We start from the raw sequence: 25,363 nt of genomic DNA on the forward strand, positions 1-25,363 counted from the left end.
CTCATTGTTCCATTCATTCTATTATATCCAACATCTTCAATTGTTTTCCTAACAGATGCACTTTATTTATTTATAGTACTGTGCAAAAGTTTTAGGCAGGTGTGAAAAAATGCTGTAAAGTAAGAATGCTTTCAAAAATATATATTGTAATTCTTTATATTTATCAATTTACAAAATGCAAAGTGAGTGAACAGAAGACCCAAATCAAATCAATATTTGGTGTGACCACCCTTTGCCTTCAAAACAGCATCAATTCTTCTAGGTATACTTGGACACAGTTTTTGAAGGAATTCGGCAGGTAGGTTGTTCGAAACATCTTGGAGAACTAACCACAAATCTCCTGTGGATGTAGGCTGCCTCAAATCCTTCCGTCTCTTCATGTCATCCCAGTCAGACTCGATGATGTTGAGATCAGGGCTCTGTGGGGGCCAAACCATCACTTCCAGAACTCCTTGTTCTTCTCTACACTGAAGATCGTTCTTAATGACGTTGGCTGTATGTTTGGGGTTGTTGTCCTGCTTCAGAATAAATTTGGGGCCAATCACATGCCTCCCTGATGGTATGGCATGATGGATAAGTATCTGCCTGTATTTCTCAGGATTGAGGACACCATTGATCCTGACCAAATCTCCAACTCCATTTGCAGAAATGCAGCCTTAAACTTGCAAGGAACCTCCACTGTGTTTCACTGTTGCCTGCAGACACTCATTCTTGTACCGCTCTCCAGCCCTTCAGCAAACAAACTGCCTCCTGCTACAGCCAAATATTTCACATTTTGACTCATGGTTCAGAGCACCTGCTGCCATTTTTCTGCAGCCCAGTTCCTATGTTTTTGTACATAGTTGAGTCGCTTAGCCTTGTTTCCACATCAGAGGTATGGCTTTTTGGCCACAATTCTTCCATGGAGACTACTTCTGACCAGACGTCTCCAGACGGTAGATGGGTGTACCTGGGTCCCACTGGTTTTCACCAGTTCTGTGCTGATGGCACTGCTGGACATCTTCCAATGTCAAAGGGAAGTAAGCATGATGTGTCTTCCATCTGCTGCATTAAGTTTCCTTAGCTGACCGCTGCATCTACGGTCCTCAGTGCTGCCCATTTCTTTGTGCTTCTTCAAAAGAGCTTGAACAGCACATCTTGAAACCCCAGTCTGCTTTGAAATGTTTGCCTGGGAGAGACCTTGCTGATGCAGTAGAACTACCTTGTATCTTGTTGCTGTGCTCAGTCTTGCCATGGTGTATGACTGGTGACATGAAACTGTCTTCCACAACCTCACCTTAGGAGCAGAGTTTAGCCATTCTTCACCCAGTTTTAAGCCTCCTACACAGCTGTGTCTGTTTCAGTTAATGACTGTGTTTCAACCTGCATATGAAATTGATGATTATTAGCACTTGCTTGGTATAATTGGTTAATCATACACCTGACTCTAATCCTACAAGATCCCTGACTTTATGCAAATGTACAAAGTGTGCGAGTGTAAGAATTGATGCTGGTTTGAAGCCAAAGGGTAGTCACACCAAATATTGCTTTGATTTAGATTTCTCGTCTGTTCGCTCACTTTGCATTTTGTAAATTGATAAACATAAACAGTTAAAATATATATTTTTGAAAGCATTCTTACTTTACAGCATTTTTTCACACCTGCATAAAACTTTTGCAGAGTACTATATATTTCAAATTTAGATATTGCCCACCTCATGAAAAGTTACTCTGGGTGGTTCACAATAAAACAACAATAAATATTAATTAAAATACAATGAAAACAATATAAAATACAGTAAAAATAGAATAAAACCAGACACATATACAAATAATAATTATGCTATGTTGACACACTGTTTTGCAGGCCCTAGAATCAGAGATATGTTGTTAACTGGGAACAAGGCTAGTTGTTTGCATGTTTGCCTAATGTGGGCTGCTTTCCTAGAATGAAACTGGCAATAAAGAATTCTCAACTGATAAAAGCTTCAATTCATACTATCTGTGCTGTCTTTTTTTTTTTTAATCCAGTATTGTGTGGGTTCCTAGAATCTACCCTGGCACCTTAGAAGTAATCTTAACTTGTTTATGCCTTCTTTTCCCTGAATGACTGTTTTAGCAGGTCTTGGGAAAGAAGTTGGGAGAGCAGCCCAGCTGAATTAAAAGACAAAACTAGGCTATTTAATGCAAGTCCCTTGCCAAATATGCAAGAACTTGCTGACATTTTAAAGCTTAATTCTGTACATTCTTTGTCTTATAGGAAGATGACGATTCAGAGACTGAAAAACCTGAGGCTGATGACCTAAAGGTATTTGGGAGAGTATTATGATGGGATGGGAATACACTGTAAAGCATAATAGCATGATTTAGTTAGTCATTTGCATCTTCTGTTCTTGACAAGCTAACTCTTGTTTGGGGAGGTGGGAGATGTGTGATGGCTCCTGAGATGTATACAAAAGTCAGGAGGACTCAGGTAGCACCTTTTCAGACTAATAGCTTTTTATTAAAAGACATAAGATTTTGTGAAGTACAGGTCACTTCATCAGATGCAAGTATTGTTAGTCGGAAAAGGTGCTACTAGACTCTTCCTGATTTTTGTCTACCAAAGACTCGCACAGCTCTCCTTCTACAAAGTGTATATGAGTTTTGAATTTTAATTATCGTGAGTAACTAAGTTAACTTTCCAGAAAAGAGATTGGCTAATTATCAGGATATGAAATATTATGCTTTGTATGAGCTCTAACACTAATGGTCAAAAACAATGCAGATGACTGAAAAGGAATAATATATTTCAAATAATTGAATTATGAATCAGCATGTTTGCAAATTTTCATCTTTAGTATGCTTTGTGAAGTTCAAGCAGTGCTTAAGATTAATTTGGAGTTATTAAAAACTAAGATTATACAGGTAGTCCTCAGCTTATGATGGCAATTGGACCGGAATTGCTGCTGTTAACTGAATCCCATGGTTGTTAGGCAAGGCAACTTCTTGCCGGCTTCTCACAACCAAAATCAGTGGGAAAGCCAGCAGGAAATTGCAAGTCCCAGGCCCATAGGCAGGTAAGTGGCTGCTGCCGGGTGGGGGAGGGGGTGTGGGGGAGAGTGAGTGGGAGATGTGGCATGGGGAGGGGGTGTGAGGGTGCGAGGGAGGGTTGGGAAGGGGTGCATGAGAGGGGTAGCATGGTTGGGGAGGGTGCAAGGGTGTGTGTGAGAGGCACCGCCCAGACTGGGGAGAGAGTATGGGAGTGTGCGAGAGGCATGGCATGGGTCGGAGAGGGTGCATGAGAGGTGCTGTGCAGGTCAGGGGGGATGCATGGGGGTGTGACACAGGTCGGGTCAGGTGCGAGGGAGTGCACAAGGGTGTAAGGGAGACACAGTGAAGGTTGGGGAGAGTGGGTGGGGGTGCACAAGTGGCCAGTGCAGCACAAGCGTAGAGTGGCTGGGGGAGGGTACACATGTGGGGTGACTTTCTGGGGAAGCCAGCAGGGAAGGTTGCAAAGGACGATCACGTGATTGTGGCACTCTTGGCAACCTGTCATAATTGCAAATGGGTTGCCAAGCACCCATTGTAATCATGTGACCACGGGGGTGCTGGGATGGCTGGAACTCCAAGGACTGGTCATAACCACCATTTGTTCAGCGCCGTCGTAGCTTTGAACAGTGGCTGAATGAATGGTTGTAGGTCGAGAACTATCTGTATAGTAAGTCCAATGTAGTGTGTGGTCCATAAGTATGTGATATAACACAAGCAAAGTTGCTCAAGTAGTCAGTAGCCGAGATAAAATAATTTATATAATAAAGCTTGCCATTTTCTTGTGTAGTACAGGTGGTCCCTGGGTTAAGAACACCTGGTTTATGGACAATCCATAGTTAAGAACAGAGCCTATTGTAGCAAAATTCAAGTTAAATACACAATGATTTGAGTTAAATACACAATGGTTTGAGTTCACTACTTATACAGTATTGTACAGTAATATTGTTCTGGCTTACATACAAATTTGACTTAAGGACAGACCTTGGGAACTGCCTCTGCTTAATAGAGTAATGGTGGGGAGTGGCAGTTAGACCTCAACGTCTATTAAATGGTGAATAGGATTATACACATGCTTAACACTGCTGTATATATATGTAAAATGACAAGCAGATTTTTCTGTTGCATTCAGAGTCTGCTAAAATAGTTCAGGAGAAGCTGAAAGGTTCAGAGAGAGAGTGCTTTTTCCAAGGAGATTCCTAGTCCCATGAAACTATTTCATAGATGCTGCCATTTAGCAACCACCTGTATTAATACAGGTCAGTCAGTCAAAGTAATAGGTACATAAACAGTCCCCACCCCCAATCTGTTTGGGTAATTGGAAGAACTGATTTGAATACAAAGCAGAGAAGCCCAAATGAGGGAATGTCAGTGCTACTACAGTGCCCACAGAGCTTTCTTTCCTTTCTCCCTCCTGCCAGTTTCCCATATGAATCATTTTTGGTAAGGAAAAAGCTTTTTCTCTCTCCCATCTCCCATTTGATCACTGTGTTTGTGTGTGTCACTCACACTTTCTGTATTTTGCAATCTCCCCAGCCCAAGATCAAGATCCAGCCAGCAGATCTCCTGATCTCCTGGGAGTTTGATATTCTAGTGTAATGAGAATTAGACCAGGTACTTGGTCTCTCTCACAAGCTAATCCAAAATAGCCCTACTGCTGTCATGTCAAGGAACTAGGCAGGGAGGCAGCCTTCCTGTGGCAGACTTTCTGGGCCAATTGGAGCTAAGCAGATCATTATCCCTGACTGTTTTATCCCCAGGCTTAACCCTTAGATGCCCTAGATTGTCTGAATAACAAGTTTTGTGTCAGGAGAAGAAGGAAAAGATCACTTCCAAATTGGAACAACTAAAGACAGCTGTAGGGTGCCTCAGCAGTGGGGTAGGGCTGAGATGGAGGTCATGTCATGAGGATGTCATGTGATGTTGTACCACGGCAAACAGAATGTGAGGATAAATGTTTTAGGAATGCATTGGACTGGAATGCTGGTGGATGGGAATTTCAACATATTGCTAGTTCTGGATCAGTTTATAGTATCCCAGCAGATATTGAACTTTTAAATGTGAACCTAGGCCTGTTCTCGAAATTGTACACATATCAGCCCTGCTGGAGTGATCTATAAACCTATCTATTGGAGCTATATACATGTGGAGTATAAACCATTGTCCTGCTATATATACATGTTACACATGTATAAACCTGCTGTAAGAAAGCATTATAACCTATTTTGGGCAAATTTCATCTGTCTCCTTAGTATCACTTGGTTGAAGTTAAAATATTGTTTCATGTACCCAAGTATTTTAAACTGAATCCTGAACAGTTATGTACTTCTAAAAATATGTCCATGATAATTTGATAGTGCAGAGAACCAGTGTGATATAGTTATTAAGATGTTTGACTTGGAAGACCCAGTTTAAGTCCGCTCTTAGCTGTGGAAGTTCACTGGATGACTTGGATCAGTCACCCTTTTGCAAGGTTTTTGTCGTGGGGAAAAATGAGAGGAGGAACTACTGTGTATGCCATCTTGAGCTTCAAGGAGGAAAGGAGGATGTAAATCTAATAAGTAAAAAAATAAATGTCTTATTGTCATGTTGATTAGATGCTTACTCTTTCTGTCTCTCTATGTATATGAATGATATACTTATTTGTTTTTGTTTTGGGGTTTTTTTGGTTAACTTAGGAAAATATATGTGACGTTTCTTATTACAGAGAATCCCAAAGCTTTGTCTCTTTCCAAATGTATGCCTGTCAGTACCTAAAAAATCTGGGACTTAAAAATTAATTAAAAACTGTGTTGTCCATGTAGTGGCAGTATTTCTTCACTAATTTCTCTAGCCCTCTGATTTCATTATGCCAGGTTGTATGAACTGTGTGACTCAACTGGCATATCCAAGTTGATAATTTAACCTGCCTGATTAATGTCCCAAATATAAAAGTACAAATAAGCTTAATGGATGAGGGTGTAAAGAAGATATGAACTGAACTATTGGAAATATAAACTTAACAATTATCTTTGTTTAGATGGCATACATTTCTGTTTTTAAAAAATATTTTAAAAGCCATAAAGATCCTTTTTGTAATTTCTGAAATTTATATTAATATTTGAGCCACCAATTACTACCCAAACCCAGTCTTTCTATATATGAATGCTGGCTGATTTGATTTTGCTTTGTTTTGTTTTCCCACTTTTTTTACTGTATATGTTTTACATTGTTTTAATCTCTTGCTGCTCTTTTTTATTATAGACTGCTTTGTTTCTATACTGCTTTGAGGTGCGACTTAATGGGAAGCAGGACAAAAATATATTAAAGAATCAGTAAAATAAATTGTTAATTTATTATTTTTTGAGAAAAAGACACAACTGCAGTAACCTTAGTATATATAACTGTTTTAAAAATTGAGTTTTATAAAATGTACCGCAGAAAAAAAATATTCTTTTGGACTGCTGCATATTATGTATTTCTGATACCTTATTCATGGTTAATTCAGTTAGTTTAGCTTTGTATGTGTTCCCATTTCTTCCTTAGTCCTGGCTATCCCATTCTGAATTTGAATTGAAGTCTATTCAGCAGTGCATCAAAAATGTTGCCACTTTTCCATGCAGAGGTAATAGTTAGCAAGACTTCAGTCAGACTTGTCAAATTACCCTTCACAAAATTATGTAGAAGTCAGAAACTTCTGTGATGGGAGATGATTTGGGGATCTTGTTTGATAAGTACATCTCGAATTGCTGTTGCTCTATATATATTTGTAACAGGCTGCCCTAGTACATTTCAATGGCATCTTTAAAACTACTTTTGCTCTTTCTGGAGACTTCTTTTATAAAAGGCCACTTTTTTTTTTTAGGCTTCTTAGTCATGCTGAATAAGAGAACACTATGTCCAAGTAAGCTTTATAAGTTCAGGCATGGATGTCAATTAGCAATTTTCTCCTTAGCTCCAGGGCTAGACTAGTTGCAACTGAGAACAGCCTTTAAAAGAAAGGCCTTTATTTTACTACAGTGATGTAAAAGTAATCATGTAAATACAGTTGTTTTAGCAATCCAGAGTCCTTGTAGCTGTTGATGTTATACCAGCCTGGAAAGAATTTTGAATAGTTTTATGAGCATAGAGTAGTACAATATGTGATAAGTACGACCAACCCTTCTGCTTAAGCTTTTCAGGGGGTGTTCCAGGGGAATGATTAACTTTATCCATGATTACTAGTCTGATTTCACTGATCCAAGCACATTCATCAACAGCATCATGCTATGGCCACTTGCAGACCTACCTTTAGCACTTAATTCATTGAGGAGCAGCTACAGTAGAGCCCCCTACTCCTTCCCTTTTAGTATTTATTTGGAATATTGTCAGGTTGGAAGCCTGGGTTTAAAGAACTCGTATTTACAGAGCAAAATATGAGTTCTGAGGCATAACTTCCAGCAATTACCCTTAGAAGTTACATTTACTTCTTATTGTAACCTTGATCCAATTTATTCTTTGATTTTAGCACTGGGGAATATCTCAGTGTGGGTTGTAGAGGTCTGCAGTGTTGATATAACATTTTTTCTTATATGTCATTTATGAATGGTAGGCATGCAAAACATTCAACATTTTAGCTGCCTTATCACCAGAAGCAGCATGGTGCTTATGAACATGTTGAATCTGTATGAAAAAGTTTGGGATAACTGTAGCCGTCCTTTCTAATTTAACTATATGTTAATAGTTAATATTCGCCTGAAAACCTGTTTAACTAACAAGACTGCCAGACTTTGAGGAGATGGATATAATCTCAGATACTAAACTTTCTCACCTTTTCCTTTTGTCCTGGATTCTTAGTAATTTCATATATAAAATGTTGCAGTATATTACATCTGTAATAGTATCTTGCTTTATGAAGCCACCTTTTCATTAAAATTCCTAATTCTAGTTCTAGGTACTTTCTTTAAAACACCCTTCAAGTAACTCCAATGGAAATATTACTAAGATCACTAATTAATATTGAATAAAATGAACTATCTTAAAACTACATCTAAAAGGTAAATAAAATAAGAGGATTAGGAGCTCACTAAAAAGCTGTCACTCGGTGGCCATCTTGCTCTGCCCCCCCCCCCCCCATGGAAATATTAGTTAAGGGAAATTGTAGGCTTGGTAGAAGAGATCATAAGAGCCTTCAGTTTACAATGCAATGTATGTGGTCCCAGGTAGTAGTGACTCTTAGCATTTCCTTTTTGTACATGTTAATGATTGCTTTATGAGTGGCAAAGTCCAAATGTTTGATTACTAGCTGCCAACTATTGTATTTTGAATTTTGTTTTCTTTCTGGTGAGGTGATTCTGAGTCTACTGAAAATCTTTAGTTTCTAAATTATGAACTAATTCTAGGGCAATCTATGCCTAATCTTGTGTTTTATATAAAAAATAAGGAATCCAATTAAGGATCCATACTAATTATTTGTCCTTTCTCCATTTCCATACATCCCCACACACAGTTCCTTTGTCAAATTATGTATTCATGAAGTATAATGCTTCCTTATATAGAATCATGCCATTGGCCTATTTCATTCAGTGTTGTATACAATAACAGTGGCAGCTCTCGGGGCCCCTGGTAGGAGTATTTCCTTGCTCTGTCTAGAAATGCTAGGAAATAAACCTAGGACCTCTTGTATACAAAGCTTATGCTCTTCCAAAGGTATGGCCTCTCTTTAATTGATACATTTCTGTTGATGAGGATCAAACCCACAAGCCTAGGATATTTGATCCAGCTTACGGTTTACAGTAGTTTTCAACATAATGTTTTTGAATGCATTTAATCTGTTTAGTCTTTTTGGTTTTTCTTGTGTCTTTAGATCATGCTGTATTTCTTTCACAAAAGCTTAACATGGCTTTCTAAACAGAATCCTTTGTTTTTTCAACATGAAAAATGATAGGTGATATGTGTCTCCTTTTTTTAGATAGCCCACGCACCCTGCCCAGTGAAACCTAAGCATGACATAATGTTTAGCATCTGAAGTAGGAAATTAAAATATATTTGTTCTAGCTGGACAAATTTATGGAAAAGATGAAAAGTTGTATATTTTAAAACTCATCCCTTCTTGCAGTTAAAAAGCCATTCTAATTTATAATACTGCTGTTGTTTATGTTAAATAGTAATATAGTGTAACTATTGTGAAAGTAAAGGCAGAATGCACTTTAAAATACTTGAAAATTTTTTGAGACAGGAATTAGAAACACTGAATTAAAATTTAAAATTAAATTTCCTATAAAATCTTTACCATATTCTGCAAGCTCATTAAGAAGAAATTTTTATCAGACCTTCTGTAGGAACTGAGATATATCCATCCAAAAAACTTCCTCCTCAGGCCCTCTCTTTCCAGAGGCTTGTCCTAACTTTCCAGAGGCTTGTTTGAGAAACAGAATTGGAAACAAGTAACTATTTCAGCAACACTATTCCTGTTAAACATGGCTATACAATGACATGGAAACCATGCAATAATGCTGTGTGAACATCCTTTCCCGAATATTGAGATCAAATGCACCACCTACAGCCTGTTTCCCCAACCTCCCTGCACCATGACCTGCTTCCCCCAGCCTCCCTGCGCTTGCACACAGCCTAGCTTGGGCCTCCCAGGGCCTCCCCCACTCCCCACGCCCCCCCCACTCTTTATCTGGGACTCCCCCACTCTCCTTACCTGGGACTCCGGCCACTTCCCACTTAATGACCTGCATGTCTTGGGGTTATACTGGCAACCGAGACTGCTGGGATTGTCATTGCTAAGCAATGCAGTCATGTGACGTCACGCTTTACAACTGCATTGTTTAGTGAAGGCAATCCTGGCAGTCCCAGTTGCCATCATAACCCCAAGACACGCGGGTCATTAAGCAGGAAGCAGTGGGAGTCCCAGGTAGGGAGAGTGGGGGTGCCTATATATGAAATACACAGAGACAAAATGGATATGGAATAAATGAATTAGGGTCATAGCAGAATTTTCTACAGAGAGCCATTACACTGCCACCTTTGCCCACCATTCTTTTCTCAAAGTTATTGGCCAGTTTATAATGTACTATGTGATTATCTTTCCTTCCCCAGCCTCTATAGTGGATTTAACTATTATTGCTATCTTGGACCCAAACCCCCCCCCCCCCACCAAAATTCCCAGAGCCTCTGTAATCATGTTACAAGATGTAATAATCCAATCTACTTTGTGCTAGACATTATCCAATTCTGGATACCAGATTTTAAGGATGTTGACAAACAAACTGGGAATATGTGCAGGGCAGAAGGACCTGAAACCCAGATCCTGGGAGAAATGATTGAAGGAGCTGGATGTGTTTACCCTGAAGCAGAAAAGCTTAAAGAAAGACATAGCAACAATCTTCAAATACCAGACGAGATGTTGCCCAGAAGAAGTAGCACAAAGCCTGCTCCAGAGGATAAGATTAGAGCCAGTAGATGGAATATTGAAAAGACGTAGGGCTGGTTTAAGTAACTGAGAAAAATAGTAAGGGATGTTCAATAGCAAAGGAATTTCAGCAAAGGATGTTCAGTAGCAAAGGAGTAGCAAAGGAGCCCTGGGTATGTGGTAGTCTTCACTGGAGATACTTTAGTAGAGGCTATGTAGTCACCAACCACAGATAGTATAATTTCATCCAGTGTTAAGGCCATGTACTGATCACAAAAAGTTGTTCTCCAGTGTCCCTTCAATATAATTGTCCTTTCTCCCCAATTCTTTATACCATAGAAGGAAACAAGGAATTGTTTTTCCTAGGGGTTTGTAGGTACTGTTCTTAAATAACTGTTTTTGTGTGCTTTTTAGAGGATAAGGCATGTCTCTTACATGCCTGTTTGTTACTTCCTTAGCAGCAGTACAAGTTACAACAACCCCCTGACTCCTTCAGTCCTAAATACCACAAATTGCTGACATGGGTGTGGTGTGGCTTTCAAATGAGGAAAGGCATTTTTGTTGGCATTAGCTGCCAAAAATTGTTATCCTTCCCATGTGCCCCTTCCTGACAGATCTAACAACTTAGATGGGCAAACTGATGCCTTATGACTGCTCCTTGGCATTTGACTTCTTTGGTAAAAAATCTGTGTGTCTAAGTCTGTCAAACAAACCAGAGTAAATATGAATGGTTCCACATCTCTGGTCATCTAGACAGCGTTGTTCCAGCTAATTTTCTAAATTAATTTGGAATTGTTAGACTGATCATATTCTCCCACTCTATTACTAAGTAAACAGCTTTAAAAGAATAGTTTACTTGTACAAAATGAAATATGCAGTATATCCTTGACTGATCTGAAAATGTATAGCATTTTAAGTATTTTTGGAGGGAGGGATTCTCCCATTCAAGCTAATAATAGGCTTCCTTTCTTCCATGAGAGTCTCTAGTGCTTGTTAAACATGTTCGGAAAAGTGCCTTTTTCCTGCTTCCTTCAGTGAGAAATAGTAGTTTTAAGTAACTAGTAGCTATCCAAATATAGCTCCACATTAGGGAGTGAGTATTCTCTCTGGAGAGTATGTAACACATCCATAGCAACTTGCTGAAACCAGCAGATAACTGGAAACTGTAAAGAATTTTGGCTCCAACTAATCGAGAACAGTTGAAGCCTACCATTCTTAACTGGTTGTGTTCCTAACAGTTATTCACCAAATAGAACTAATATATTAATGATAGCATACTTTTCCTAGGCTCAGTTAAACATTATAAAGTATTGAGCAATTAAATATAACTATGGAGCTGCAGTTGACAGTACCCTTCCCCAAATTTTATGTTGAACAAGACAAAAAGTAGGCCAAGAAGAAACAAAGAAAAAACTTTGCTTGTAAAGGCTTAAAGAAACCCCACCTGCAATACAGGTAGTCCTCTACTTAGGATCATTTGTTCAGCAACCGTTCAAAGTTATGACGGTGCTGAAATGGTGGTTAACAACTGGTCCTCAGAGTTATGGCCGTCTGAGCATTCCCATGGTCATATGATAATGATCTGGGTGCTTGGCAACCCGTTCGCACTTATGACTGGTTGCCAAGTACCCCACAATCATGCAATCGCCATTTGCAACCTTCCCCAGAAAGTCAGTGGGGAAGCCGGCAGGGAAGGTCACAAATCACTGGTGTAAGTCTCCCCCATCCATAAACCCTCCCCAGCCCCTCTGCGCTCGTGCTGCACCAGCCACTCACGCACCCAACTGCAGGGATTGCCATCACTAAGTGATGCGATCGCATTTACAACTGCATCACCTAGCAGTGGAAATTCCGGTCCCAATTGTCGTCGTAAGTCAAGGACTACCTGTATGTAGCAGTCTTAAACAAATGATTCAGGACTTATCATCACTCATTCTGAATTATTAGTCAAGATTATTGGTGTCCCATAGCTTTGCCGATTAGGTTAGTTTATGCTTGATGCAAATATTTCAGGTTATACCAAAGTATACTAAGATAAAGATACAACTGTTCCTCTTTTGAAAAGGTATCTGTGTATTTATAATGTTGTTGGATTATACTCAGTTTAAAGATACTACATTGGGTTCATGAAACATTTGCCATAATCTGAGAAGTCAGTTTCCATCATACCTTCCTGACTAGTGAACATCATTCTAGTAAAATGTATTGATGACAGGTGACTGGATTTATCATTTATTATTACTGTATTAATATTAGGACTCCCTGTTTTAAACCTTTTTCATGAAGCAATAATCTTCTGCCAAAGCTTCTTTGCTTGACTGAGAGCTGCCATTCCAGTGCTGTGGATTTGTACTGTATTGATATATTTTAAAAATAAAAGAAGTAACATTTTGTTGCTGTTTAATTTAACTTTAATAGTACATTAAAGTCCTTGATGGTTGTTTCTCCCCATTTGCAAATGAATTACTTCTTTCTTCTGTAGAATAAACCTGGTTGTCATGCAGAAATCTAGAAAATTGGATTTCTAGATAGAGATATATGCAAATTTCTTCATAGAATAGCATGTTCTGTTTCCATTGAGGCATAATCCATCCAAGAAATTTAACTTATTATCCTGAGTTTGGCATTTGGCCTGGAGCCTTGTCACAAAGCTGGCAAACAGGATACATCCATAGGAAATGTTTTTAGGGTTTCATTTCCCTAGTATTCCACCTCTCCCCCCCCCCCGCTCCATTGTTGGGCAAGGAAAAAAATGCTTTACAGTATTCTCCTACCATAGCTTCATGTACACTGAAAACTGAAATGTAGAGAACCTTCTGTGTACCAAGACATTTTGGAAAATGAATCTGCCGTACAACTTAAGTCTTCAATGTGATTTTTTTTCTCTTGAATTCAGGTAGATTTTTAGATTTGGAATGTGTGGGGGAAACCTTATTAAAAGTTCCTTTCATATTAAGCTTGATCCTTGATGTCTTTATGGACACATCAATGTCATTTTCTGACAACAGTACAAAACTGGTTTGCAGTTACATTCTTCTGGGATGTTTTTTGACTTCCCACTCTAACCTTGGGATTTCCTAGTGGTGACTCATGCAAATCCTAACCAGGTCCAACCCTGCTTTGCTTTTTGAAATCAGTCATGATTGACTAGGTCAGTGTTGTCCAAACTTGGCCACTTTAAGATGAGTGGACTTCAACTCCCAGAATTCCCCAGCCAGAATTCCCCAGACATCAAGGATCAAGCTTAATATGAAAGGAACTTTTAATAAGGTTTCCCCCACACATTCCAAATCTAAAAATCTACCTGAATTCAAGAGAAAAAAAATCACATTGAAGACTTAAGTTGTACGGCAGATTCATTTTCTGAAATGTCTTGGTACACAGAAGGTTCTCTACATGGCTGGCTGGGGAATTCTGGGAGTTGAAGTCCACTCATCTTAAAGTGGCCAAGTTTGGACAACACTGGACTAGATGCTGCCACTTAACTGGGCCATTCATAAAATGCTTCTAGGCTTTTGGGGTATACACTGTTTTAAAGATTTTTGATTATGTGCCAGCATATCATCTTTTTTACAGTCATATTACCTGGATAATCTTACAAATAGCTGCTTATGAGTAGCAATCGAGTGAAGAGCTGCTTAATGTGTACTGCCATCAAGACAATACTGTATATGGAACTCTTTGGTTCATTTCTCCATGGGTCCATGACAAAATTTACAAAGCCTGTGAAATTGCATGGGGAAAAAAATAGAGTTTTATTTTCGCTAAACTCTAATTGAAATTTAACTTTTCGTTGAATAAGATATGGAGGCAATGAAGTAAATTATGTCCTCTAGACCCCAAAAAGATTAGTTAACTTCAATAAATCTCACTGCCTAAAATTATTATACCCTAGAAAAGGGTATTGTTATTGATTTAAGGGATAATAAATAAATAATAAAGCACATGTATTACTATATTACATATTTGTTATCTTGATAAGTGTATTGGGACACAATTTGTATCCTTTGTGATGCAATCTATATGTATTTTATTTTATACATTTAAATACATTTTTCGGAAAAGGGGTCTGTAGGTTTCACCAGACTCTCAAAGGGATTCATGGCACAAAAAGATTAAGAAGCCCTGGCATAGAGGGACGAAAGTAGGTTCTTCTGTGTAATTTTTGCAGAAACATTTATTTAGTTAGCAGAGAAGCTGGTAAGGATGCATTCTTCCACATCTATAATGTATGCGGCATGGATGTCCGTATATTTACTTGAGTTCCTATTCAAAGTTTTATCCCAATATAATACATGGACCTAGTCTGGTAGTAACTTCTTTATTTAGAGAGAACAGTCTTTTCTCTAGTGATATAAGCATAATAAAATATCTGTACCCCTTGAATGTCTTTCAGTCTCTCTCTCACATGTTTATTGCTAAGAAAAAGCTACATAGAAATCTTATTTTTTTTAAAAGCATAACGAATGACTAGGATGGACCCAGGTTTAGGTGCAATAGATCTGATTTTGAATTGCCTGGGAGATTGTGGTGCAGAGACGTAAGAGGGAAGAGGAGAAGCCGGCACCACGTACCAGATTTCACAGAGTTATCACAGTTGCAGAACATGCATAAAGTGCTTTGTAAGAGAGGGAAATTTTTCTGATATTCATCAAAAACTGGTCCCTAGACTGGAAACAAATTCCTACCAGCCAAATTGTCAAGAATTTATATTTTTCATTTCTATCTATTCTATTTCTCTCTCTCTCTCTCACACACACACACACAACACAGATGAAACCACATCTGAATTTGGAATATTAAAAACCAATATCCTATGTTAATTTTAAAATATATTTTAAACAGTTGTTAAAATTGATGGCATCTGCTCTCTATTAATAAAGTTGTTATAGTTTGAAGAATATACCTAGTTCTGAAGAATTGTACATGATTTTCTTTACCTGTGGGGGAATCAATCAATATTATGGATGTATGACCCGAAGTCAGTCAAATACTAATAAAACATATACTGAATACACATACATACACACACACACACACACACACACACACACAACATATATAAATATAAAAGATAAAGTTAAACAGAGGGAAGTGTGTCCAACCTGGCCAAAGGAGGGATTTACAGAATTCCAGAACTGTGACGGAGGAGGAAAAAGAAGCTGGGGTATACCCTTTTGGAAAAATCCCATGAGCTGTGAGGCTGGCAACCAGATTCGGATTGATTGGAAGATCAATCTCCCGGTTATGCTGCTTAAGAACACTTCTGGCATTTTAAAAGCCTAATGGGTAGAGGCTTTAGAAAAGAGTCCTAGGGAGGGCCAATAGGGTTTTTTGTTGTTGTTTGGTCGTTAAGTCGTGTCTGACTCTTCGTGACCCCATGAACCATATCACTCCAGGCCTTTCTGTCCTTCACTGCCTCCCTGAGTTTGCTCATTTTCATGCTCATTGCTTCAGTGATGCTATCTAACCATCTCATCCTTTGCCGTCCCCTTCTCCTTTTGCCTTCAATCTTTCCCAGCATCAGGGTCTTTTCCAAAGAGTCCTCTCTTCACATTACTTTACTTTACTTTAATACTTTAATGGCCAAGTATAAAACATACACAAGGAATTTATCATTAGGTGACCAAAGTATCTGAGCTTGAGCTTATCAATCCTTCCAATGAGCAGTCAGGATTGATTTCCTTTAAGACTCACTGGTTTGACCTCCTAGCAGTCCAAGGGACTCTTAAGAGTCTTCTCCAGCACCACAGTTCAAAGGCATCAATTCTTCGGCGCTCAGCCTTCTTTATGGTCCAGCTCTCACAGCCATACATTACTACTGGAAAAACCATAACTTTGATTATGCAGATCTTTGTCGGCAAGGTGACGTCCCTCCTTTTTAATATGCTGTCTAGGTTTGCTATAGCTTTCCTCCCAAGGAGCAAGCATCTTTTAATTTCATGGCTGCAGTCTCCGTCTGTGGTGATCTTGGAGCCCAAATAAATGAAGTCTGTTACTGCTTCCATTTCTACCCCTTCTATTTGCCAGGAAGGGTTTTTTTTAGCCAGGTCATAAAGTAGTCTCTAAGAGCTAAACCATTGTGAAGAAATGCTTCCAAGATATTTATAAGCGCATACCTGTTAATTTGCCAGTTATGGATTTTATGGTTGTTTTGTGCCAATACTAAAACGTAGTTTTCTGATGTTTTATTACTTGATTTTCATCTAGGCAGAAAAGGCCAATATCCTGAGTGCCCAGAGAGACATGATTACAACCTCGCCTGTGTATGGATGTGCTGAAACCACTAATACAGGGGAGGGGGAGTGATGAATAAAATGGGGGATGGGCAAGATGAATTAACATACAAAGTAGGGGGACTAAAATGCACCCCACCTTACACTTTGAGTAGTGACAGTTCTGGAGAAATGTCCCCAAGGAGAACATCTAACTCTCACAGAGGTGTTGGAGTAGAAGACAGAATGAGAAGAAGCAACTTTTGTCTGGATCCTCTTAGTTTTTCCCACAGCCTCTCTTTTGGGGTGAAATCAAAAGCTGATTTGAAATCAACAAAGACTGAAAAAAGAAAGTCTCTGGCTAAGAAGAATTTTTTTTACTAAAAGGTGAAGGACCAGACAGTATGGAGCACTAATCATATATTCTACACACACGTAGAGTTTGGAAATAACTGACATTGTTAGTGCAGGCACTTTTCTGAATGTTTTCTATAGGTGCTAAATGGGAAAAAACTTTGCAGGATAGGGAGTTACTTTCAGATCTTTCTGATAAAAAGACATTTGGCCCCTTTATATAACAGTGATGTTCTTCCAATTCAACTCTATAAACCCAGTGATTCATCATTATTAATATGAATTGAGATTTTATATTGCAATACAAAAGTTGGCAGTTTTTCTGGAGCCTGTTGGTTAATGATATGATGGCTTTTATTTGATGCTTCAGCCTTTCTGTCTTCCTGTATCAGTTATTAGATAGGTGTATTTGATTGAGGTGGACTAAAGAAACACACAATATTAATTCTTGTTAGTTGTTCACATTTTCCTGGGGATGCAAGGCCGCCAAAGGCAAACGTAGTGCACGCTTTATCTATATACTGACTTGTTTTACAATTAGTAGATAGAGCTGATAAGGAAATACACATTGTGGCTTTTCTCCTGTCTTCTCCACCCCCACAGCACTCCAGAACTCAAGGTTATGATAACTAAAGTTTGCATTTATATATTCAGAATCATATATTCAGAATCAGTGAGCAGTATAGAAAACGGATGGTGTTCTAATTTGTACAGGTGGGATCTGTAGAAATTCTGACCATCCTAACCTAGAACTTTATCTACATTCTAGGTGAGCCAGTTTGTACATAGTACAAAGATGTTACTTCATATTGCAAATACAATGCTGAGCTGTCCTGCTTCTCCTTCCCTATTTTCCTATTGGACAGCCAGAATACAAATAAACCAGAATTCACTTTTATTACAGGAGATTCTGATTTCCTTCAGGTGCAAACCAGGAGTTGTGGTTTAGCAGAAATATCTTCATTTGAATCCTCCCTACACGTAAAGATCACTGTCTTTTCAGTTTTTCTTCCTTATTTAAAGCTTGAGTTAATTTTGAAATGAAATTGTAATAAAGGCTCGTGAGGAGTTGTCTTGTTGAAGAGAAAAGAATTCTTTTACAAGCGTCAGCTGGACCATAGCTGCCTCTTACATGTGTTAGAGAAATTGAGTATGTACTGTTGGCCTACTCATATTACTACATTGTCCCAATAGGGGTGCTTTATAGATAATAGTGAAGGATATATTGTTCTATGTGCAATCATATTGACTTTCCATTTGGCTTCTTCTCTGTTCCCTTTCCCTTATATTACAGACAGAGAGACAGACAGATAGATAGATGGCATATATACCATTGTATATGGTATATAAGGGCCTGTGCTTATTCTTGCTTGGAAAAGTCCTTTACACAAAATCGACATTGAAAATGCTACTTCCAGAGGTTTAGCTGTGGTATTTTTGGGTGACTCTACTTCTGATTGGTTACTGTGTCTCTTTCACATTGAAATCTATGTGATTGGTATATGAATATTTAAACTTCTGAAATGAAACTGAAAGCTGTGTGTGTTGGCTTTCCCAGAGGTATACTTGATAGTGATAGTGATTTAATCTTACAGTAAGAGGCTGTGGTTAGGGCTAGTCCAGTCTTGAAACATCTGGAATTCTTCAATGTCAGTGGAATTCATATCCCCTGGGCAAGGTGAGCTCTTAAAGGTTGATTTCATTTAGGAGGACCTTGTATTCTTTGTGTGATTAATAGTTTTGATATATCTCAAATCTCCAAAGGCTACAGTTATAGTCCTAATTTATTTTAGTCCATTTTTTTTGGCTGCTGATACAATATTTTTTAATTAAAAGAGGTTACTAGTCAAATGGAGGGGAAACTGTATCTGTTTCTAGTAGTTTTCTACTGGTCAAATTTACCCAAATGAGTCCAGTATACGTTTAAATTAAAATATGGAAAGATATGGTAATCAGTTCAAACACTGAAAGAAGTAATTGGTGTACAATAGTAGCATTTTTAAACAAATTCTTAAAAATGCAGTGGCATACTTAATGTTAGTACATAGTGGAGTGCCATAGGTATAAGCTTCGCTTTCCCTGTTCCTGGATTTCCATATACTTTATACAGAGCTTTGAGGAAGAAAGTAGAAGTTTTATTTTCAGGTTAACTGCAGGCAGGTGGAACTTCCAAACTCCAAAATGTTAATTTTAATGATGGATATATAACCAGCTTCAAACCATAATTTGTGAAGCTAACTTCTTTATATTAACTTCCTAAATTATGATTTGAAGCTGGTTTGTTTCTCTAGCTCTGTACAAAGTCTGTCTAGTGTAACACATGTACTGGAAGGAGAAAGGCATTTGTGGCCAAGGAGATCTTAGGCTTCTCTTTATGTGTCATTCAAATTAACTTAGTGAATGGATGCTTCCATTTAGTCTTTTGAAAAGACTACAGTAGAGATCTTCCAAAATCATGGCTATTATTGTTAAGATATTTGCATTTTTCTTTTTTTCTTTTTTCTTTTCTTCAACTTTTCAAATTAAAAGTAGGGCTAAAATTGAAGCAGTTCTGATTCTGGTTAAATTGGCATGACTTCTCCAATTAGAAGTGTGTGAGGGCTGTACCTGCATTGAGTAAGAAACACAAAATTCAATCTAGGAGAGTGGAGTTAGAACAAAATTGCAGTTGCCTTGTGTTGTGGCAACATCATAAGAAATTAGAGAAGCTGCTGCTCAGTAAATATACAACATCAGGGAATGTAAACTTTTGCTAAAGGAGAACAGTATATCTTGTTAGACACTCTAACATAAGGAAATGTGAGCCAGGAAGGATTTCCATACAGCTAAACTGGTGCCCAAGAAAGATATAGAGTGATGTTGAACCATTTTGCCAAAGGATGCAAATTGCACTTACTATTTATGCTTGAAGGATTCTATTCTGTGTATTTCCTGATCAAAGTACACTCATAAATTGAATCAATAGCTCTAAATTCTTCTGGTGTTTTATTTAAGTAGACTAGAACATCTATGTTCATGACAGTGTCCTGGATACCAACAAATACCAAAAACACACCAGGAAAAAAAAAGACTGCTATTTTCCTGTTTTGTTTGTGAGATTCCCAGAACAATCTGCTTCTGGGAATCTGGTGGGATCAAGTCAGGCTATTTTTTATTTTTTTACTAGCCTTCATACACAGGAATGTATACTTAACTGTGGTACGAACAATAATTAAGATGATAATGGCAATTACATCTTAATTGTTCTTTCCATATGAACAGAACAGGAATAATTTCTCATTGTAAAGGTTATAATAACTGCATTCATAAATATAACCAACACATGTTATAAGAAACATTAGCTTAAATTATATGCAAACAATTAATCAAAACATACTTCGTATGTTAGATCTTGTTTTAAAATATGGATATGGGTAGTCAGTCTCCAGCTGACATGATTGCACACTCTTTTTTTCTCTTTTGAAAACACTCAGGATCCAAAACTTATGCTTAGATAATGCAGGTATCTTCTAAAAGGCATCCATACCTCTATGAGCATGAAAAGGAAACGCTTCTTTTAAAATGATGTTGCCATTACGAGTTTAAATGTGTATCATTAATTGTACAGTATGGAGAAATAAAATAGAGGGCCAATTTGCTGCACTAAAAGGTTGTTGCTAATAAAAAAAAGTGTTTGCCTCCCCACAATATACTTCGTTAAAAAAAAATAATAATCTATAGTCCTCTGTATTTATAACCTGAGCATTCTTCTAACCACATAACTTTCTTTTAGGAAAAAACTATATAAAGCTATTTAACTGTTTTTAGTGGTTGAAAAAAGGTCTTAATCCCTTAGAGGTTCTTTAGAAAAGGTTATGTTGGCATCTTGGATTTGGCAAAGCCAATCTCCAAAGTAACTTACTGAATGTTTTCCTTGTAAGGAAAGTCCCCTGCTTTGCCCACCTGAAATAGAACTAGAAGTATTGTGGCAGTCATATTACTAGGCGACAAATGGACAGTATTGCCCATTTGAATGAATAGTATCCATGTTTGAGAAACTGGACATTAAGGCACAGTCCTGGCAAATTACAAAAGACTTGCTACTGCTCCGAGTGTCTAATTTAATAAGAATTTGTGCTTTTTTATGCTTCTTTTTTCTTCATTTCCCTTGCACCCTTCATCCTGGTAGCTCTGCTTTCTCATGTTTTGCACTTAATCTTTCAGGAGCGTTCTGAGTAAATTCTTCCCTTCTCTGCCATGCAGCTCTTCGTAAGCATAAAGCTAAGCGATAACGCTAGTTGATACTGCTGTCACTCGCTATTAGCTGAATCTAATCAGGCATAGAAACGTAGGGCCAGAAGTCCTTTATCTCTTCATATACATTCAAGTTCATATCTGTACTGTCTTGCCTACAAAAATGTATGAACAATGTTTCAACATTGGGAGAGGGTTCTGCAAGTTTTTAATACTTTTCTCACACTTTGGGGTTAAAATTAGGCCCGCTCATGAGCACTGAAAGCCTCTATAATCCAATCGTTTTTTCACCATGGTAAGCAGTTAGGCACCTCTGGTAAGCCAACAAGCCAGGCCTGAACGCAAAAGCCCACTCCATCCCATGTTTCCCAGATAATAATGAGAATATATATTGTTACTGCCAATTGTATCATACATGCCAGGGAATTCCATAGTTTTAGTTGTCAGAAATAGTTTTTCCTTTTATCTGTATTCTACTGCGGCATTGATCAGCACTGGATATCTCATGAATGGTTACATTATGAGGGAGGGAAAAACGTTTCTTTATTCATTTCTCCATAATCATATATAACTTATATCCGGACAGTCATATCCCTTTTATTTTCCCTTTCCTTAAGCTTAAAATACCCCCATTACCATAATCTTTCTTCAGAAGCTCTGACCTTCTGAGAATTTCAGTTATCCATTTCTGCCTCTCTTTGAGGTGAGGAGACCAGGACTGTCACCAATATTTCACCATCGATTTGTCTGATAGCTTTTATATTCCACTCCTAATGATTCTCATGATGGAATTTTCCTTTTTCACAGCAACCAGGCCTTGGGTTATTGAACTCATTGAGCTATCCGCCATAATCCCAGACCACTTTCCTGTCAACTACCATCCCCTCAGACCACGTTAGCACATACATGAAGTTAGGGTCCTTTGCCGCATTGTGTAGCATCTCGCTCTGCAGTTTGAACACCCCATTCCGCCAATTTGGAAAAACACGTTTCAAGCTCTTTGGTCCCCCTTTTCATTTCAAACAACCTAAATTTGGTGCTTCTAAAAGCAAAATAAATTGCATTAAAGTACAAATAAATTACTGGGACAACAGATACTTGTTGCATTTAATTGTAACATCTTATGAGATGATACATTGGGAATATGATTAATTTTTATATATCTACAATTCATTTGAAATATCAAGTTCTTTCTAAATCTAGGCCTTCAGTTTCATATGCTATGCATCTGTATTGTGAGTCTCTAAATAGCAGTCTATCGCATAGAATTGTGTAATGAATGCTGTACATTTTAAAGGACTTTTTGCTGATCTTTTGTTGTTGTTTTTCTTTGCTTGTACTTAGGACTTTTCAGAACTGGAGAAGAGAGATCCCCAGGAATTAGTTGGTAAGTACTAACAAGTGTGATATCTTCTATTTGTAAAAGCTTTATTTTTGCTCATCTTGTTTTTCTTGTACTATTAATGCTATTTTGAATTTTCATGCAGTTCAGTTTTCACTGTAGAATCAAGGGAGACAAAGCATTCACAGAAGACTCCGCCTCACCAGCGTGCTGTTGTTTTCTGCAATCTGCTGCTGTGGTCCTTAGGTGTAGGGAAAGAGGGAACTTACCTGCTTCCGAAAGCAACAAGGCCAGTGGGTAGAGGGGAAAAAAGAAAGATTCCACAGCCTGGGCCTCACTTCTGCAAGGTGGCCATGTCCACTAAAAGAACAGCACTTGATTGACTCCTTTCTCTTCCCTGTGACCTTTTTTCTTCTCTCTCTGCCTACTCAGGTTTCTTCCTCTTTGCTTGAGTCTGCTCCAGTGCATGCATATTCATAGCTCTCCCTCTCATTTTTCTTATGTGGTCATTTCTTTTTCATGCTTGTTCTCTTCCATTTGTGCCAAATATTCCTCCTTTCCTTCAGATGGCTACAGAGGGCAACGATTATCCTGCCCATCTACATCATAAACCATAGCAAGGATCCTTTTGTTGGCTCAAAGACTCTAGATGAACTACAGAAGAATCACTGTTCCACCCACCAGCCACTCTAGTACAATGTTTATTTTCAGTTTAATTATTAAATGGACCCATTTTGTATTCTTAAATCACACTGAGGATATTGCTGGGGAAAAGTTGCTTGTGAAAAAAAAAATCCAAATCTTTTCACTGGCTTCCTGGTCCTGCAGTTTAATATTTTCTTTCTATAAATGGATTGATGCTTCTTCCTGATGCAGGAATCAAAGACTCAAAAGGTCATTCTGTCTATATAATTTAGGAAGAATAATTGGTACAACACTGAGTTTTTTTTAGCACTTGTGAAAATGCTCCCGGTATTATTAAGGTGGTATCCAAGAGTGGAAATGCACATTATCAGGAATTAATGTTAAAATATGTTGATTTCATTTGTGCATTCCTTTGTCCACGAAGAAGTTGGTTAGCTGTAGTTCACTTGCAAAATGTATGATGGATTGGCACTTTGATGCTCCTGATACATCTCTTTTGCCGCTGCCAGAAAGTAGGAAAACCTGCTTTGTTTTCCATAACATTAAAACTGTTTGGGACTGCTGGAGACTTCTGGTGAGGACATGGCAAACTGACTTCCCTGAAGGAGCGGGACAGCATTACAGCTGAAATCCATGGCCAGATGTGGGATGCAGACCAGCGAAATCTCTCCAGAGAAAGGAAAGACCATGAGATTGCCCATGTGTACCCCAGACAGTTGCTCCTCATGATTAGATGGCAGGAACTGAAGTTTTTACAGTTGGCTTGTGAATCGGAGTGGCTGGAGGGATTCCATCAAAGCTCACAGTCGTAACGTAGTGTCTATGGACAATAGGTTCAGTCAAGCCTCATTTCTTAATCACTTTTGAAATTGCTTTTTTGTTGCCTTTCATGTATTGAGACCCTTTGGGATGGCAAGTTTTATGGCATTCACTAGGTGAGTTTCCTTCAATCCTTAGCAAAAGAAGTTTTAAATACGACTTTAAGGATTTAGAAAAAAAAAATCTGAATTAAACAGCAAAAGGGTGATTAAAGTGTTGATTTTGGAAAGTTATAAATGGACTAAGGATGGATTTGAAATAAGATTTTGGAATTAATTATAAGAGTCCTTCCCATGGAAAACTGCTGATGTTTTGAAATTTTAAAAAAAATAAGATGGGACTTTGAAGTTTGGGCACTAAAGGGAACCAGAAGGAGCTAAAGATTACAATTAAAGGAGAAGAACACCTAAATTCAACTCACTAATACAGAATGAAGCAAAATACTTTAACATTAGATGTACTGAAGGGTATTTGTGAACAATGGACTCAGAAGTTAATTTTCAGAATGTCTGCCATTATAGATAGACTGTGCGTAAATGATGTTATGGAAGAGGAACAAGTTTTACTGGACAAGACTGAAATGATTTAAATGTAGATTCAGAAACGACAGGCTATGAGAATGATATGGAAAAAGATGAAACACTGGATATACAAATGAGACTGGCTGATGTTTTAATAACTGAAAGGGACATACAAATAATAAACCAGAAGAGTGACTTGGAAAACTTTCTTATATTGGATTTACAAAAGAGACCTGTTAAAGTTCTGAAGGATTTTGTGAGAAAAGATAAAGAAAAAATGAAAAGAAATCAAGTTCCAGGACAGTATTTGAAGGGATTAAAGACCAAGATTGTTAAAAGTAAAGGGAAAGAATATAAAGTTGGCTTATTTGATCAAGGTTAAAATAGCTGTGTTGCTATCTCTGGTAACCCTTATTGGACTGTTGTTGACCGGAATTGAATGACAAGGTTTTAAGGTCTTGTTTATAGATAAGAGAGGGGATATGGGAAAAAGAGTTCATTTGATGCATTTTAAGTTTATTTGATCAAAAAATAGTTTTGTTGGTATTTCTGGTAACCTTTAAAGGATTTTTTTCTGATTAGGACTGAATGATGAAGTTTTAAAGTTCTGTTTATAGTTAAGAGATGAGATATAAAAGTAAAAGGAAGAAATATAAAGTGGGTTTATTTGACTACATTTAAAATAGATATGTTGTTATTTCTGGCAACCCTTAATGGACTTTTGCTGATCAGAACTGAATGATGAGGTTTTAAGGATTTGTTTATAGATAAGAGGTAAGATATGGGATGCAGTGATTGTTTTATTTTAAGAGAAAGTGATAAGTTGTTAAAATTGTTTATACTTGTG

At 37.9% G+C, this 25,363-nt stretch overlaps 1 protein-coding gene across 2 annotated transcripts in view; it reads left to right on the forward strand.

Moving 5' to 3' along the window:
- Positions 1-25,363, forward strand: part of SAP30BP (SAP30 binding protein) — a 45,209-nt gene that overhangs the window by 6,419 nt on the left and 13,427 nt on the right. For both annotated transcript variants that reach the window (XM_007429430.4, XM_088133341.1), the window contains exons 3-4: positions 2,240-2,287; positions 22,534-22,576. In XM_007429430.4, coding sequence (XP_007429492.1) covers positions 2,240-2,287; positions 22,534-22,576 — 91 coding nt within the window. The remainder of the gene's footprint in view (positions 1-2,239; positions 2,288-22,533; positions 22,577-25,363) is intronic.

This window comes from Python bivittatus, unplaced genomic scaffold (assembly GCF_059951505.1).
Source record: "Python bivittatus isolate LINGU-HERP-01145 unplaced genomic scaffold, Pbiv_v1 ctg000080_np1212, whole genome shotgun sequence".
Taxonomy (NCBI): domain Eukaryota; kingdom Metazoa; phylum Chordata; class Lepidosauria; order Squamata; family Pythonidae; genus Python; species Python bivittatus.